The sequence below is a fragment of the Prosopis cineraria genome, unplaced genomic scaffold (assembly GCF_029017545.1).
Source record: "Prosopis cineraria cultivar Desert tree isolate PC_DT_omini unplaced genomic scaffold, ASM2901754v1 PC7, whole genome shotgun sequence".
Classification (NCBI taxonomy): domain Eukaryota; kingdom Viridiplantae; phylum Streptophyta; class Magnoliopsida; order Fabales; family Fabaceae; genus Prosopis; species Prosopis cineraria.
Window position 1 is genome coordinate 1,067,326 of NW_026555338.1, and position 16,651 is coordinate 1,083,976.

General features: G+C 35.0%; 1 protein-coding gene across 1 annotated transcript; it reads right to left on the reverse strand.

Annotated features, from left to right (window-relative positions):
• Positions 1-257: 257 nt before the first annotated feature.
• Positions 258-14,864, reverse strand: LOC129315627 (uncharacterized). Its single transcript, XM_054959498.1, has 5 exons — positions 14,704-14,864; positions 1,739-1,844; positions 1,474-1,629; positions 513-608; positions 258-440 (listed from the first exon to the last, which is right to left on the reverse strand). The coding sequence occupies exons 1-5, from the start codon at positions 14,862-14,864 to the stop codon at positions 348-350; spliced, it is 612 nt and encodes a 203-aa protein (XP_054815473.1). The 3' UTR covers positions 258-347.
• Positions 14,865-16,651: the final 1,787 nt, after the last annotated feature.

Below are 16,651 nucleotides of genomic sequence, written 5' to 3' on the forward strand. Positions count from 1 at the left end.
TTTTATAAAGAGCGCTCCCGTATGAACCATATAGGAGCGCTCTCTGGAAGAGCGCTCCTGTATGTTACTTTACAAGAGCGCTTTTCAAATGAGCGCTCCCATATATTACTTTAATTTTTTTTTAAATCAGATTTTTTGAAATTTCTCCTTTTACGTCTCTTTAATAATGACAAATCATAATATCAAAAAATAATTTAAAAATAATATTAACATAAAAATTTATATACAAGAAAAGAATTTGAAACTGATACAAAAATTTTAATTTCCTAACTAACCTAGTTTAATTTCTAACAAGCCTAACAAATGAAACTATTGTTATTTTTCTAACATTGAAATCTAACTTCCTATCACAAACAGCTAATAATATATTCTGACAACTCTTCAACTAAATCTTCTATTTGCTCCATAGTAAAATACGAACATCTTACTCCAACAAAATACTACACAAGATATGAAAGCAATATATAAGGAATTAACATTATATCAACTTAATTTTAAAGTTTTTGACTTACATTTTCAGGAATGATCAACTCTTGTTGTGTGATTACTTCTCTCATAAACTTCATAACATAGTATCCACACTCCCAACCTTGTAATTGTGTAGGTACCTATAAAACAATAAAAGATGTCATTATCAAAATATGGTGAAAATAAATTCTAACTTAATTTAAAATACTTCAGCGATGAAGTTATATATATGAATCATTTCATCAAGACGGTCAACATCATATGTCCCACTATCACGATCAAATGTTGAGTAGCTCGCACTATCCCTCCAATCATTTGCATCATTCCTTGTCTCCCCATGCATGGTTCAACAAGTATAAGTTGGATCAATCCCATTACAGATTAAATGATCTTTCAATTTTATTGGCTTTACTCTTTTTCCATAGCAACATTTCAAACAAGGACATATGACTCCAAGGGGGTCTTGATCACAACAAAATGCAAATTCAATGAATTCATCTACACCATCCCAATATTCTCTAGATAGTTGATTAGCCGACATCCACTTATGATCCATATCACTAATATGATTATCAAAATTCAATAAACAAAAGACTTAGATTTCTATAAAAAAAATTCAACAACATCTTCCTTAAAAGAAGAACCTCTCAAATGATCAAACAATCAAATTCCACAACACAATACATTTAAACTCAAAAAATTAATTCATCCAAATAAAAATTTAGTAGCATAATGCATCTAAATTCTGTCAATCAATTGTAATTTAATTAATAACAATAATCTCCCTTAAAAGTATATTTCATAAATAAAATAAAAATGTTCAAGTAGTTTCCTCAACTTTAATCTAATTATCAACTACAAATACTCCATAATTCTAATATAAATAACTCCAATTCATATATTATCTATAATATTGATTATTAAAAAAATATATGTGAAATTTATTCTCAAATATATATAAATATATCAATATATTACATTATAAATTAATTATTAAAAAAATACCTTCACAGTGTAGTCTTCATGGCAGAAAACGAAAGTCTTCACGGCAGTAGCGGAGGTCTTTGCAGCGTTGCTTCCTCGGCTGTACAGCAATGACACACGGCTACAACGGAGGTCTTCACGGTGTCGCTTCCTCCAGTGTACAGCAGCCGCACAAATCTGGAACAGCAATGTAGATCTAGAATAGTGATGCAGGAGATGGCGGTGACGGCAACGGCAGCGCAAAAACAGAGACAGATGGCGCGACATGACACAGAAATGAACAAACAGCGATGAACACTAATCTGGAACAACGAACAACAGCAGACGATGATTTGGAATAGCGAACAGTGGCGAACAACGATCTGGAACAGCGAACAGCGGCGGACGACGATCTGGAACAGTGAACAGCGACGGAAGATAGACTGATACAGCGATGATCTAGAACTCGTTGGGAACGCACAACCTCAGCAAATGAGAGAGAGGTTTGAAAGAAACTCATAAATAGGGAAAAGAAAACTGACGGGAGGCAGAGATATAAAAGACCACCTCTTCCGAAGCGCTCATGAATGAGCGCTCCGGAAGAGGTGGTCTTCCGGAGCGCTCTTCAAAGAGCGCTTCGGAAGATCTCTCTTTCGGAGCGCTCTTTGATGAGCGCTCCGGAAGAACAACTCTTTCGGAGCGCTTATTAAAAGAGCGCTCCGGAAGATAGTCTTCCGGAGCGCTTAACTACGAGCACTCCCGAAGGTCTTTTTAAATTTTTTATAATATTTTATTTATATTAATTAGGAGTATTATCTTATTGAAAAGCCCTCTAAAAAAGCGCTCCGGTAAATTCCGCATTTACATTTTAGAGCGCTTTTTAAAGAAGCGCTCCTAAATACCCGCTCCTAAAGATATATTCTGTAGTAGTGTATAATCCTAAAAAAGGATTAAATTTCATTTTTGTATTTTTTATATTTTTTAATTATTTATTATTAAATTTAAAAAAAATGCCCGGACAAAATATGATGTTCACAGTTACCCCTCTTTACTTGTTTCTTATGTAAGTATAAGAAAAAGTGTGCTTTTGAATTCTTACATAAGTGACAAGTAAAGAGAGAACATATATTTTGGCCAGCCATGCAATACCTATGAAAAGACCTAATTGCCCCTGACACGACAAGATATAATTAAATGCAAGACTATTGCTTAACCAACACAGTGACGTGATTTTTTTTTGTTTTTTTCTTAGTAATGTAAGAAGATTATCCCTCAAATAACATAAAAGAATGTAAGATTATACGATAACAAACACAGTAAAATGATGATTTTTATTTTTTATTTTTTAGCAATGTGACACAAATCAAAATGACCAAATGATGCAAGACTATTGGATAACAAACACAATAGCATAATAATTTTTTTTGGTTTTAGCAATGTGATGTGAATGAAAATAATCAAATGACAACGATCCAAACAAAATATATGTTGACTAGATGCCCCCTCTTCATTTGATTTCTAAGTGAGAATTTCATGAGATGATATTTTTACCTTAGAAATGAATGAAGAGAGAAATATGTATTTTGTTTGGAAGGGCAAGACTCTTAGGTACCTACAACTAAACAAAACAAACAAAAAAAACAAAAACAAAACAAAACAAAACAAAATAAAATGAAGGGTTTAAAATGAAATGTGATTTAGGAACTAAACAAAACAAAACCTCAATGGAGATGAATTGCCTATGTTCCAAAGGACCTGGTGGATGCTTGCCTTTACAAGGCTTGAAGGATGCCTGCTGTGATAGGGCTTTAAAGAATTGTGCCAGCCGGTACTAGGCTTTGGGGTGCCTGTCGTAACAGGGCTTTTAAAGAATTGTGCCAGCCGGTACTGAGCTTTGGGGTGCCTGCCGTTACAGGACTTTAAAGAATTGTGCCAGCTGGTACTGGGCTTTGGGGTGCCTGCCGTAACAGGACTTTAGGGTGCCTGCCGTTACAGGGCTTTAAAGAATCATGCCAGCCGGTACTAGGCTTTGGGTTGTCTAACGTGACAGGGCTTTAAGGGTGCCTGCCGTTATAGGGCTTTAAAGAATTGTGCCAGCCGGTACTGGGCTCTTGGGTTGCCTGCCGTGATAGGGCTTTAGGGTGCATGCTGTTACAGGGCTTTAAAAAATCATGTCAGCCGGTACTGGGCTTTGGGGTGCCTGCCGTTACAGGGCTTTAAAGAATCATGCCAGCCGATACTGGGCTTTGAGGTGCCTGCCGTGACAGGGCTTTGGGGTGCCTGCCGTTACAGGGCTTTAAAGAATCGTGCCGGCTGGTACTGGGCTTTGAGGTGCCTACCATAACAGGACTTTAGGGTGCCTGCCGTTACAGGGCTTTAAAGAATCATGCCAGCCGGTACTGGGCTTTGGGTTGCCTAATGTGACAGGGCTTTAAAGGTGCCTGCTGTTACAGGGCTTTAAAGAATTGTGCCAGCCAGTACTGGGCTTTTGGATTGCCTGCCATGACAGGGCTTTCGGGTGCCTGCCGTTACAGGGCTTTAAAGAATTATGCCAGCCGGTACTGGGCTTTGAGGTGGCTGCCGTGACAGGGCTTTGGGGTGCCTGCCGTTACAAGGCTTTAAAGAATCATGCCAGTCGGTACTCGGCTTTGAGGTGCCTGCCGTGACAGGGCTTTGGGGTGCCTGCCGTTACAGGGCTTTAAAGAATCGTGCCAGCCGGTACTGGACTTTGAGGTGCCTGCCGTGACAGGGCTTTGGGGTGCCTGCTATTACAGGGCTTTAAAGAATCGTGCCAGCCAGTACTGGGCTTTGAGGTGCCTGCCGTGACAGGGCTTTGGGGTGCCTGCCATTACAGGGCTTTAAAGAATCGTGCCAGCCAGTACTGGGCTTTGAGGTGCCTGCCGTGACAGGGCTTTGGGGTGCCTGCTATTACAGGGCTTTAAAGAATCGTGCCAGCCGGTACTGGGCTTTGAGGTGCCTGCCGTGACAGGGCTTTAGGGTGCTGTCGTTACAGGGCTTTAAAGAATCGTGCCAGCCGGTACTGGGCTTTGGGGTGACTGCCGTAACAGGACTTTAGGGTGCCTGCCGTTACAAGGCTTTAAAGAATCATGCCAGCCGGTACTAGGCTTTGGGTTGCCTGACGTGACAGGGCTTTAAGGGTGCTTGCCGTTACAGGGCTTTAAAGAATTGTGCCAGCCGGTACTAGGCTTTTGGGTTGCCTACCATGACAGGGCTTTGGGGTGCCTGCCGTTACAGGGCTTTAAAGAATCGTGCCAGCCGGTATTGGGCTTTGAGGTGCCTGCTGTGATAGGGTTTTGGGGTGCCTGCCATTACAGGGCTTTAAAGAATCGTGCCAGCCGGTACTGGGCTTTGAGGTGCCTGCCGTGACAGGGCTTTAGGGTGCCTATTACAGGGCTTTAAAGAATCATGCCAGCCGGTACTGGGCTTTGAGGTGCCTGCCGTGACAGGGCTTTGGGGTGCCTGCTATTACAGGGCTTTAAGAGTGTGAGAATAGGTTTCATCTCATGGGGAAAATATGAGAAACTCAAAGGTGAGTTTTGTTAATTCTTCTCTTATTTCCTTGGGTTTTGCAAGTTTTTGGTTTGCCCCAATCTAAATAGGGCATATTTTCTGTGGCAATGCATGCAATGAGGTGATATGTAATGCATGATTTTTTTTATTTGCCCTAATCTAAGTGAAGGCAAATTTCTATGTTAAGCATGTAATGGATGGATAATGCGTAATGCATGATTTTTTTTTTATTTGCCCCAATATAAATGGAGACAAATTTTCATGTTAAGCATGTAATGAATGGATAATGCATAATGCATGATTTTTTTTATTTGTCCCAATCTAAATGGAGGCAAATTTTCATATTAAGCATGATATGATTTTTTTTTATTTGCCCCAATCTAAATGGAGGCAAATTTTTATGTTAAGCATGTAATGGATGGATGATGCCTGATTTTTTTCTTTCGTTTTTTTTTTGCTCAAAAGTTAAATTCTTTTTCTACCCCCAATTTAAATTGTGGCAATTTTGATACAATGTATGCCATGAGTGATATGGAGGAGTGAATGATTTGCTTTTGATTTGCCCCAATCTAAATTGTGGCAATTTTTATGTGAAATATGTAATGCATGATTGACCATCTTTTAAAAAAGAATTCAACTCCTCATTTACCCCAATCTAAGTTAGGGCTCACTTTGATGTGAAAGATGAAATTTTTCAATTCATGTGAAGATATGGAATGCTCAATGCATTTGAAATTGTAAAATGTATTTCTTTTTGGTTGCAGGATTTTGATGCAAGAGGGAAACAACACTTGAAATTAGCAAAATGCTAGGGTTCTCTTGGTCATTTGCAATAGGAAAGTTGTTGGTCTCCCCAATAAAATTGCAAGTCAATGACTTAACAACTTTCGCCACAAGAATTGGACACTAAGGGGTCACACTTTCAGATATTTAAAACTATTTATTCCTCCCATATTGAGAATTTTCAAGGCAATTTGTTTGCCCCTATGAAAGGCTTGTTAGACATGGATGCTCCATATTGTCTATCTTTATCATCACTACTTGTACAGTCAATAAGTGAAATTGGCACTAATCTTTATTTAACAATGTCAATGTAAACAATCATCATAAACAAAAGGCCGTGTTTGAAAATGAAACGAAGTGGCCAATCAATGGAATGTTGGGAATATTTAGAGGCATCTCCATTTGGGTGCAAGAAATGTATGAAGGATAGGCATCACGTGGATAAGCCAAACTGTGAAGTGGAAAGTGATGGAATGGTAAAATTGAGAATCCAAATTTTATATGATGTGTCTTTGGATAGTATAGAGATAAAAGGGAATAAATATGGAAATTGAAAAGAAGGTCCCCTCTTCGTTTTGTATGTCCCTTTGAAAATGACACAATTTTTGAGTAAAAGATCTTATATTGAGATATAAGCTTACCCCAATTTCAACAATCTGCATCTTGGAATGATCTCTAATAAGAAAACTGCCCCGATTATATTCAACAAGTCAAATCTCAATGAGGACTTCTGGGGTTTATAATGTGGCTTGGGTAAATCGGCTTATAAAATAAAAGGATATTTAGCTCAAAAGCTCTGTGCCCCTTATGTAAATTCTTCGTTCAACCTTTTTCTTCTTCTACTCTAACATAAAATTATGCTAAAATTCACCTACCAAGAGAGGATATTCAAGGATTGTGATGTAACAGAATAAGATAAAATTGTGGGTTGAAAATGGAAAGGAGGTCTAAACATAAGTGCAAAATCACAATGAATTTTTTTTTTAGACATGTGATCTTGCAAGACTTGAAATTTCAATGGAGTTATCATTGGGAAAGGAAGAAAAATTCTCTTCTATTTCTTCTTCTTGTTGTTTTTTCTTTTCTTCCCTTCATGTCCCATTTAATGAGTGAATGCTAGTGGAGGGATAATCTTCTTTTAATTTTTCATCAGTTGGAGTATTTTTTTTTTGTATTTATTCTTAGCTCTTGAGCTTTGCTTTCATGAGCTTAGAAATGGAAAGAAATTATCTGAATGGATAAATCTGGAGGGTTAAAAAAAGGCTTCAATGGGGTGAAAGAAAGTCTTGATCCTCTCTTGGAATTTGAAAATTTAGTATAAACATATGTTCGAGTACCCTACCCCGGTGATATTTGTAAACAGGTGAATGAAAGAAACACTACTCCTGGCTCAATATGGGTGACTAGGGGAAACTCCTTCAAGATTTAAGAAAGAAGAAAAAAAAATGCCTCATATCTTTGACTTAACTTGTTAATGGAGCATGCTATCTTATCTCTCTAATCATTCTTTTTTTTATCTTTATTTCTTTTTCTCTTTTTTTTTCTTCATTTCATTCACTCTTCTTCATATTTTCATGAATTAAGGGCATTTTTCTCAAATTGATCTTTTCCATATCCATTGTGATTGTTTCATTGGGAATACCAAATGTTAAGGGAGTAATGGATGGGATAAGAGAAATTTGATGGTTAAAGGATAAAACAATCAGACAGGGGTGTCAAATGGAAAAGTATGATTACAACATTGATAAAGTTAAACAAGATCATTTCCAGTGATAGAGTTTGACTATACAAACATTACATAATACAGATAAGACATGTTAGAAATAATATCTTTGAATTCTCTCTTCAATGGTGAATGACCTTATGGATGAATGTGATATTTGGGCTTGATTTCTTTATCTCCCCTCTTTATTTTTAACCTCACAACTTGATAAGGAAAACTGTGCCCCAAGTGAATGCTAGCATCCACACCTACCATATCATTTTTGATGGTCGAGGCAAGGGTATGAAAGTATATTGTGAAATGTTGATGTGCTTTGAATGGATGAGATAATGGCAATAGGCAAGGAGTGAGAAAATGACTAGCATTGTGGCAAGGTAGGGGACCATGACCTTCCCATGTAAAGGACCTAAAAATCCAATATTTCAAAATTTCAAAGTCTTTTTATCCTGGCATGTGATATTAAATGCATAGATGCAAATGCATTTGTTTGCTATGTATGGCCTTACTCTAATGGATGATTATTTTGAAATCAAGTGGGGGGTCAGAATGAAAAGATGTATCAATTTATTTATTTACAACTTTACATTGGTGTAGGGGACCAATTTGAAAGAATTTTGAATCTCACTCAGAGATGTAGAGTTTGTGATTGAATTGAAAAAATTTTGAATATCATTTCCACTGTTGTCTTATTAGTAACAAGGGTTAAATAAGAAAGTGTGCTTACTTGTGTCTTGAACCTTTATGCTAAGGAAAGCACAAGATGACCATCCCTATAAAAGGGTTTGGATATTAAAAATATTGTAACTTTGTGCATTCCTTTAAATGATTACAAGGCTATCTCATTTATGCCAAACAAAATTTCCTTTCCTCCATATGCTTATTGCATCATAGGGAAATGAAAATGACTATTAACCTACAAAGGACCAAAATTCCTACATGATTAAGGTCATGAAAGTAATAGCCTCATAATTTGTTATTGTTTTTTTTTATAAGTGATTACAAGGCCACCTCATTTATGCCAACAAAATTTCCCTTCCTCCATATGCTTATTGCATCATAGGGAAATGGAAAATAACTATTAACCTACAAGGGACCAAAATCCCTACATGATTAAAGTCATGAGAGTAATAGCCTTATAACTTGTTATTGTTTTTTTTTTAAGGGAGAAAAGAAAAAAAAATCAAGGGTAGTTGGTGTTCAGATATGTATGCACAAGAATCAACTAATTTTTTTAAACAAAGCTTTATTTGTCATTTGGAAATGAGAAGTTTCCAATCTCCTCCAAGTGCTTATTGCATTATAGGGAGAGAGGATTAACAATTAGCCTATGAATAGTCAAAACTAATACATGGCTAATGTTTTACTTTCAAAATGAAATGTGTTATTTTACCCTACAACAAGAGAAGTTGTTTAATGGGAATTAGCTGACAAAATGCATTAACTCTTCAATGTTATGAATTTATAGTCACTGGGGTCAAAGACCCATAGGCAAAGCTTAGTTATTTAATGCTAGTGCCATCCTTGTGATACATCAACATTGATTAGTGTAATGACATTCAATACTTGCTCTAGCATAAGGTACCCAACAGCTGTTTTCCTTAAGGTAGCATGCACAAATGATATATCATTATGATGATAATGATGCAATAAAACATGCTCTCATTTTGTGTCCTATTTAGGAAGCCTAAGTCTGTTTATCTTTGTAATCATTAGGTATAAGCTATAATGGTTGGCTACTAGTTTTCATCTAAAACGTGTAGCTCCAAGGTAGATTTATAGTCCTGATAAATAGAAGGTTCCTAAGATGCCCTCACCACATGGTGAAGACCTTACTTAGTAATTTTGACCCTCCGAGAACGTAAGCTCTACAGGGACTGAATTTACTGAGTAAGTAACAGCTTGGGTGAGGTATTCATGGTGACCTCCGAGAGTTTAAAAACTCCACAGGGAAACCACTACTAATGTCTACTAACCTATAGTGTTCACAGACCCGGGTATAAGGCCCAAAATATGCATGTGTCAAATTGTGTAAGTGCACAATGTGTGATAAGAGCATGCAAGCATGTTATCTTATTCCCACATGCTGCCCAACCTTCAACTATTAATTAGTCAAACACAGAGACAGATATATGTACAAATAAAAGTCTTTTATCCTAGGATTTATTCCGCATGTTATCTATCCTAAGACATGTTATAAGAATCAAAAAAAGAGAGAGAAAAAAAGGAAAAGAAGGGGGGTGAAGCCCACACAAATTAAAAGGGATAATAATAATAAAAGAAAAACCATATTATATTTTAAGCACAACGAACTTATGTAGGTTTGACTCTCTAACTTATCCCCAGTGGAGTCGTCAACTGTCGCACCCGGAAAAATGCGACGCGGACGGCGCGCAAGTGGAGGTTCCGGCCTTCGCGGTGGGAACCGGATCGAACGAGGAGTCGCCACCAAGATTTTGAGGTAAATCTTGAGAAACCGATTAATGGAAGATAAGGGTGATCTGCGAAATCAGAGAATAGGTTCGGGAGTCGGTTGAGTGTGGGGAAGGTGTTAGGCACCCCACAACACCCGTTCGTGAGAACAGTTACCTGAAGTTTGTTGTGCTCTATTAATATGGTTTTAAAATTATTTTAATTATCCCTTTTATATTCATGTGTTTGATATAAAAATGATGATAATTGAGTGAGAAATGTTTATTTATTTATGAGGGAGGACGGACTTGACTCAGAATCTGACTCTGAGACTTACGTACCCTGTGATGGGGATCAAAGTCCATGTAGTTCGGGCTCAAAAGTTTGTTGATGAAAATATTTTTTGAAGAGAAATTAATTAGAAATAATTCACCATTTTGCAAATAAAACCATTTCTGAAATTTTGATATGTGTGTTTTAAATTACAAAAGGTAATTTAATTTTAATTATTTTCTCCATTTTTGAATTTTTGGAATAAAGAAAGGAAAGGGTTTAAAATTATTTTTCTTTATGATTGAAGATTTAATCGCAGTACTGCAGAACCTAATTGGTTCATACGATAATGCAATTGCTCTAAATATCTGCGGAGATTCTAAAATCTCACACGATAAAAGAGTTTGGCAATTTAATTTATTGATTTATATTCTTATGTATATTTTTAAGTGTTAATAATAATTTTACTTAAGTGTGTATATATTTTTTAAAGGATTTTAATCATCATACCTGTATAGCCTTATTGGCTTATACGATCATATGATTTATCCTAAATATCTGCAGAGATTCTAAAATCTCACACGATAAAGGAATTAAATTTAATTAATTGATTTAATTAATTATATAATATATATGTATATATATATTTTAAAAACTAAATCGTTATATCTGCAGAGTCTTATTGACACACACGACGATACAATGATCTTAGAAGCCTACGGAGATTCAAAAATCTCACATGACTAAAAGATATAATCGGTAAATATAGTTACAATTTAAATACATTAATTTGGTTAATTAAGGTTTCTAAATTGTTTATTATATGATTATTTACAAATATCATTTATTATATTATAAAAATTGATAATCGCTATATCTGCGAGGACTTATTATCTCACACAATAAGGTGATTAATTTAAGTCTCTATGAAGATTCTTGAAATCTCACATAAGACTTAAATATTTATTATAAAGAGAGAATTAATTTTAATAATGGGCTTTTCGAACCCATATTAATATATACAAGATTGATTCTCATACCTGCGAAATCTTATTGATTTACACGATAGAGGATCATTCTAAATGCCTATGGAGATTCTTAAAATCTCACACGATAAATAGGTAATTAAGATATTTGCATTTGCAGGCAGTGCATAATATTATGGTTAGCTAAACGATTCATGCGATGAAAGCAATGGAAAGAATAGAGAAATAAATTATTTTGACAGTTCACTATTCTTTTAACTTGGAGATATATTCTAAAAAATCCATATTTGGCATAAATTTTAGCAAGATAATAACCATGATAGATACGGCTTCAAACCACAATCACCTAACAACTTATCAACGATATTCTCACAGGCTTCTTCTTCTTTTTTTTTATTTTGTCAAACACCTCTCAAGTATGTTCTAAATTCTAAAACAAATATTTGATTCATGAATTTCTAATGCCTAAACATATATATATGGATCAGTCTGCACTCTTAGCATCTATCAATATATACATGTTCATCAATGAATCAAATCCAAATTAAGGGAGATGACACGATTTAAATATCACCTGAGTAACTTGTGATTCTAGGTTTGCATTCTTCTTCTTCTCAAGACAACAATTTCATCACCTCAACCTCAAGTATTGAACGTGTTTTTGATTCTTTGTTGCTTGTAAAACATCCAGCACTCGTGTGACATCAATTCAGACTCTCACTCAGTATCATATGGTATGCCATCGTTGCTTGACTAGACATGAAGATATAACCCATGAACATCAGTAGAAAGTGGACGTTGAAGACTCAGAATTTGTTGAGAGAATCATACACCATCTCCTCATGAAAACATAGCAGCCAGATGATCAGGAACATGACGGTGAGGATCCAAACCATTTGAATCTCTCTCCCTCTCTATCTCCAGATCTTGTCGTGAGAGAGTAATAAAATGTAAGATCTCTCTCTTTCCCTCTACCGGTGCTCTTTCACCCTCGGTCTCTCTTCTTTCTCCAACTTCTTCTCCTTCCCTCTCTTGTTCGTTTTTTTGTGCTCTCTTCTCTACTTTCTTCTGGTCCTTGTTTCTTCTTCTTTTTTCGTCCGGTTCTCTCCTCCTCCTTTGCCAGTGTTTTTCTTTCTGTCTCCTCCTCCCTATTGTCCTTGGCTCTCTCTTTTTCCAGTTTTGGATCAGTCTCCTCCCACGGTTCTCTTCTTTTTTTCTGTCTTGAACCTATCCGTGTTTCATGCTCTGTTTTTCTTAATTTTTCAATCTTTCGTTCTATCCTCTCTTTTTTTCCTCTTCTCTTCCAGTTTTCCTCTCTTCCCTTCCAGTTTTCCTCTCTTCTCGTCTTAGCTCTCTGTTTCACGTCCTTCGGTCATCTCTCCGCTGTCACTATCTTTCTTTTTTTTTCTTCCCTTCTTGCTCTGTTTTTCAGCCCCTTCCGTCCTCTCCCATTCTCTGCTATTTTCTACGTTTTTATACTCTCTTTTATGCACTTGTCTACTGCTATCCCATGCGTGTATCTCCAGCTCTGTTTTTCTTTGCTTCTTCGTACGTGCATGCGTCTCTCTTTCTTCTTTCTGTGTATTTTTCTTTGCGCGTATCAGCTGGCGTGTTGGGTTGGGTTTCTGTGTTTCGTGTGTGCTTCTTTTTTGCATGACTCTTCCTTCTCTTTAGTTCTACATCTCTCTTTTTTCATCTCTGTCTCTCTGCGTTTTCGGCTGGCGTATACTCTTCTCCTTCTTCTATTCTGTTAGTTTTTTTTGTCTGGTCTTTTCTTCTGTGCTCTTTGGCCGAAAAGTCTGCTCTCTTTGTGTTGTCCGTAGCTCTGATTTTGTGTATTATCTTTGCGTGCATGCTTGTTCTTCTTCTACGTACGGCAGTCTGTGTGTGTGCACATCATAGTTGCTGCTCCTTCTTTTGCTGTGCTTTTCTGCTCGCGTGTGGGTGTTGTTTCTGCGTTTTGTGTCTCTGTTTCTGCTGTTTTCTCCTTTTCCTGCTGCATGGCCGAGAGAGAGAGAGTGTGTGTGTACGTGTATTTCATGTGTTATGTATCTGTTCCTTCTTCTTTTCCTTTTTTTTTTCATTTTTTAATGCCCCTTTTTTTATTAATTAGATTGAGGGGGGAAAGAAAAGTCTAATTTTAAAGCATATATTTTTAAATGAAAAACAAAAGATTTAAGGAAAGAAATTTAAAAATAGTTGAGTCTCAAAAATTGATTGCCAATATCTTTGAATGGTTGGGATAATTTGAGAGAGATTTTTTAAAAAAATTTAAGCAAGATTTTTTTTGAAAATATAATCCTAAAAAAGGATTAAATTTCATTTTTGTATTTTTTATATTTTTTAATTATTTATTATTAAATTTAAAAAAATACCCGGACAAAATACGGTGTTCACAAAGGAGATCACCCAGAAGCACACGACTAGGGAGTCTGGGCATTAAAGATCTGGAGATCAAATCAAAAACAAGACATTTATCATGAAGCTATGTTAGGGGCTGTTAAGTAAACTGAACACTTTGTGGATCAGCTGCTTACGATCTGTGTACGATTGCTGCAATCACTAAAATTAGAGCAAAGAGATATCTTTTAAACACCAATGAGTGCCCTTTTGACTGTCAATGTGTGGACAAGTTTGATTATGTCTAACCATATATCTACAGTTTTCTCTTATGAATTGCTTAGCAGAGATGGATTAAATGGAATGCAAGTCATGAATCAGGAAACAAGAAATTTAGTAGATGGCATTTGTTTGAACTATTCTATTACATTTGCTAGTTATTGTGGATTCACTCAAAAATGCAACCAACTCTATGTAGAGCTAGAAATTCAAGCGCTTGAATTTCTGTTGTGATCTCAAACAAAATCCTTTCGGATTCAAGAAAATGCGTTCGCAAAGCTTTGGCCAGTGAGTGTTATGTAGGTTAACTAAAACATTTTCAGCTCTCAAATAACTACATGAGCGCCTGGTATAAGCCTTCATAAGGTCCTGTTAGACTTGACGTTGATGGATCATCTAGACTTAATGGAGCGGTCACTTGTGGAGGTTGCATAACTGATGATATAGGGAGGTGGATATTGGGTTTCTATTGTAAATTTGAAAACTATCCGTCGGCTATTGCTGAATTGATGGGTATATATGAAGGTTTACAACTTTGTTGGTCTAAAGGACCCACTAACATCAAGGTATACTCAGATAGCATTGAGGCCATCAATCTTATTACAAGAGGAAACCATGAAGATCATCCCTACCATAGAGTCATTCAAAATGTCGGTACATTATTTAGGAATTAGTCTGTATCTATTAATTTAATTTCTAGAGAAGGTATTAGTCATGCCCACAACCTTGCTAAGGAGGCGCACTTGACAGAGAGCCTTTTTTATATCTTTGATCATTATCCACCTTATATTAGGTTAGGCGGTGAATGATGACTGTTTGTTATTCATCTGGCTATTTTGTTTTGATTTCTTGTGTTGAGTTTTCAACTATGAATGAATTTAAGGTCTTATTCAAAAGAAAGAATGAAAGAAAGGAAAGTAGACCCACGTGGCAATTGCACCAAAATACCTGTTGCAATTCCTTGGTTTCCTCAATTTCAAACCACAATGGGTGGTCCATGTCACTATCCCTGGATAAATTGTTAATTGCCTCCAAAGAATCTGAATATAAGTCACGAGTATCTCATCTGCAATTGTAGGAAATGTTCCCAAGTCCTTTTTGAAGCCCATGACCCATTCCCTTGTATCTCATTGGTGTCCATGTAGAGCTTGAGTGATGAGGGTTAGGAAAGAGTATGTAGTTCAACTTTTCATTATCAATACTATCCATGAGAAGATGAATACAGCAATGAACAATTTCCTTCAAGTTTGCACTGGTGAGAAACCTTAAGACTATGGTTAGCAAAATTGCACTTTTTTAATTTCAAGCGCATTAAGACTTGGCATGAATATCTAAATGACAATTTAACTTTTTTAAATATTATATATATTGATTAATTCCTTATGTTTTAGTGCATTTATACTAAGATATCATATATTTGAGTACATTATATATTTTCATAAAAAATTTAAAACTATTAGTATTGTTATATTTTTTTATTATTTAATATATAAAATATCTAAAAATAATATTTAAAATATATTTTAATCTTCATTTTAGACTTTGAGATCCACAAATTTTTATTAAAAAATTGAGTCTTCTAATTTTTTTTTTTTGGTCAAGAGTCTTCTCAATTTTTTTAATTATTCTAAAAAGTATATTATATATTTTCATAATAATAAAAAATAATTTTAAAGTAAAAATTGAAATTTGTTTTAAAAATTGAATTTTTTTTACAATTTGAATATTTGTGCCAGCTTGAATAATTCCAGAACTCGAGAGTGTTAAGGTTGAGCTTTGTCGTTTGGACTTTGTTTGTCATGCTCATCAACTTTTAATTTTCCTTCAAGCTTTGCTTGCCCTGCTTTTATTTTATTTTATTTTATAATATTTCTTTGAAATTATTCTTATTAGAGACAATCATGTTTAAACTATGGTGAGATATTATTAAATGTTAACAGAGACAAATCATGTTTAAAGTACAGTGAGATATTATTAAATGAGAATATCTTTTTCAATAAGAATTTGAACCTCAGCTCACCACGTGCTTGCCTTGTTATTAAAAAAAAAAACATTTGAAACATTCAAACGACAAAACTAAAAAAAAAAAAAGTAAAAGAAGTATCCGATAATCACCCCATAGTCAATCAAAGTGGTTAACTAAAATGATGCTTTCATATTTTATGAGTAAGAAATAACATTAATCTATTAAAATTTATTTGTAATTTAAGGAACTTAATCAGTATTAATTTCCTTATATGACCCTTTACTATAATTTGTGTCCTTTTCCTTAAACTTTTAGGCCATTTTTTGTAATTTTTTTTGTTTAACTAATTATCAAATTAACGAACATTTAACAAAGGGTGATATTTCTCCATTTTTTAATACAAGAAGGGTAATATTGCATCACCTTGGATCTCAAAATGTCCATCACTCCTGAAAAGAAAAGTTCAAGAGAAAATTAATACTTTAACCCTTCTTTATTCAATAGGAACTGTATAAAAGTAATTTTTCTTTTTTGAAATTGAACAAATTACCAAGTTAATATTCACCTCTTACCCCAAAGTTTTTAACTATTCTTATAAAATAATCTCTTTCAACTTGACTTATTTTTCTCCTTGTTCTTTATTTTCTATTGGTTAAAGTGTAATTTTACCATTAAATTATAAGTGCAAGAGCATCTAAAATATTAAACTCATTTTTGATATAATGTTTCATTACAACTTTTGAGAATAATGTAATGACAGTCATACCGTTAACAAAAATTAAATTTAATAATTAATTGATAAAAAAATTATAGAAAATGATCCAAAAATTACAAATAATATACCACGTAAAAATAGTGTAGGGATTAAAATTCATTTTTGACTAGTTACCATGTGATCATCAGATCACCATTATTCTTATAAGTTAACTT

What these genes read in the sequence shown, in the direction of transcription:
- LOC129315627 (XM_054959498.1), bottom strand. Translation starts at nt 14,864, where the DNA reads ATGGGCTTCAAAAAGGACTTGGGAACATTTCCTACAATTGCAGATGAG. An exon ending in CCAGATTAGTGTTCATCGCT is followed by an intron (nt 1,630 to 1,738) that starts GTTTGTTCATTT and finishes TTGCTGTTCCAG; the next exon opens with ATTTGTGCGGCTGCTGTACA. An exon ending in AGTTGATCATTCCTGAAAAT is followed by an intron (nt 441 to 512) that starts GTAAGTCAAAAA and finishes TATCTTGTGTAG; the next exon opens with TATTTTGTTGGAGTAAGATG.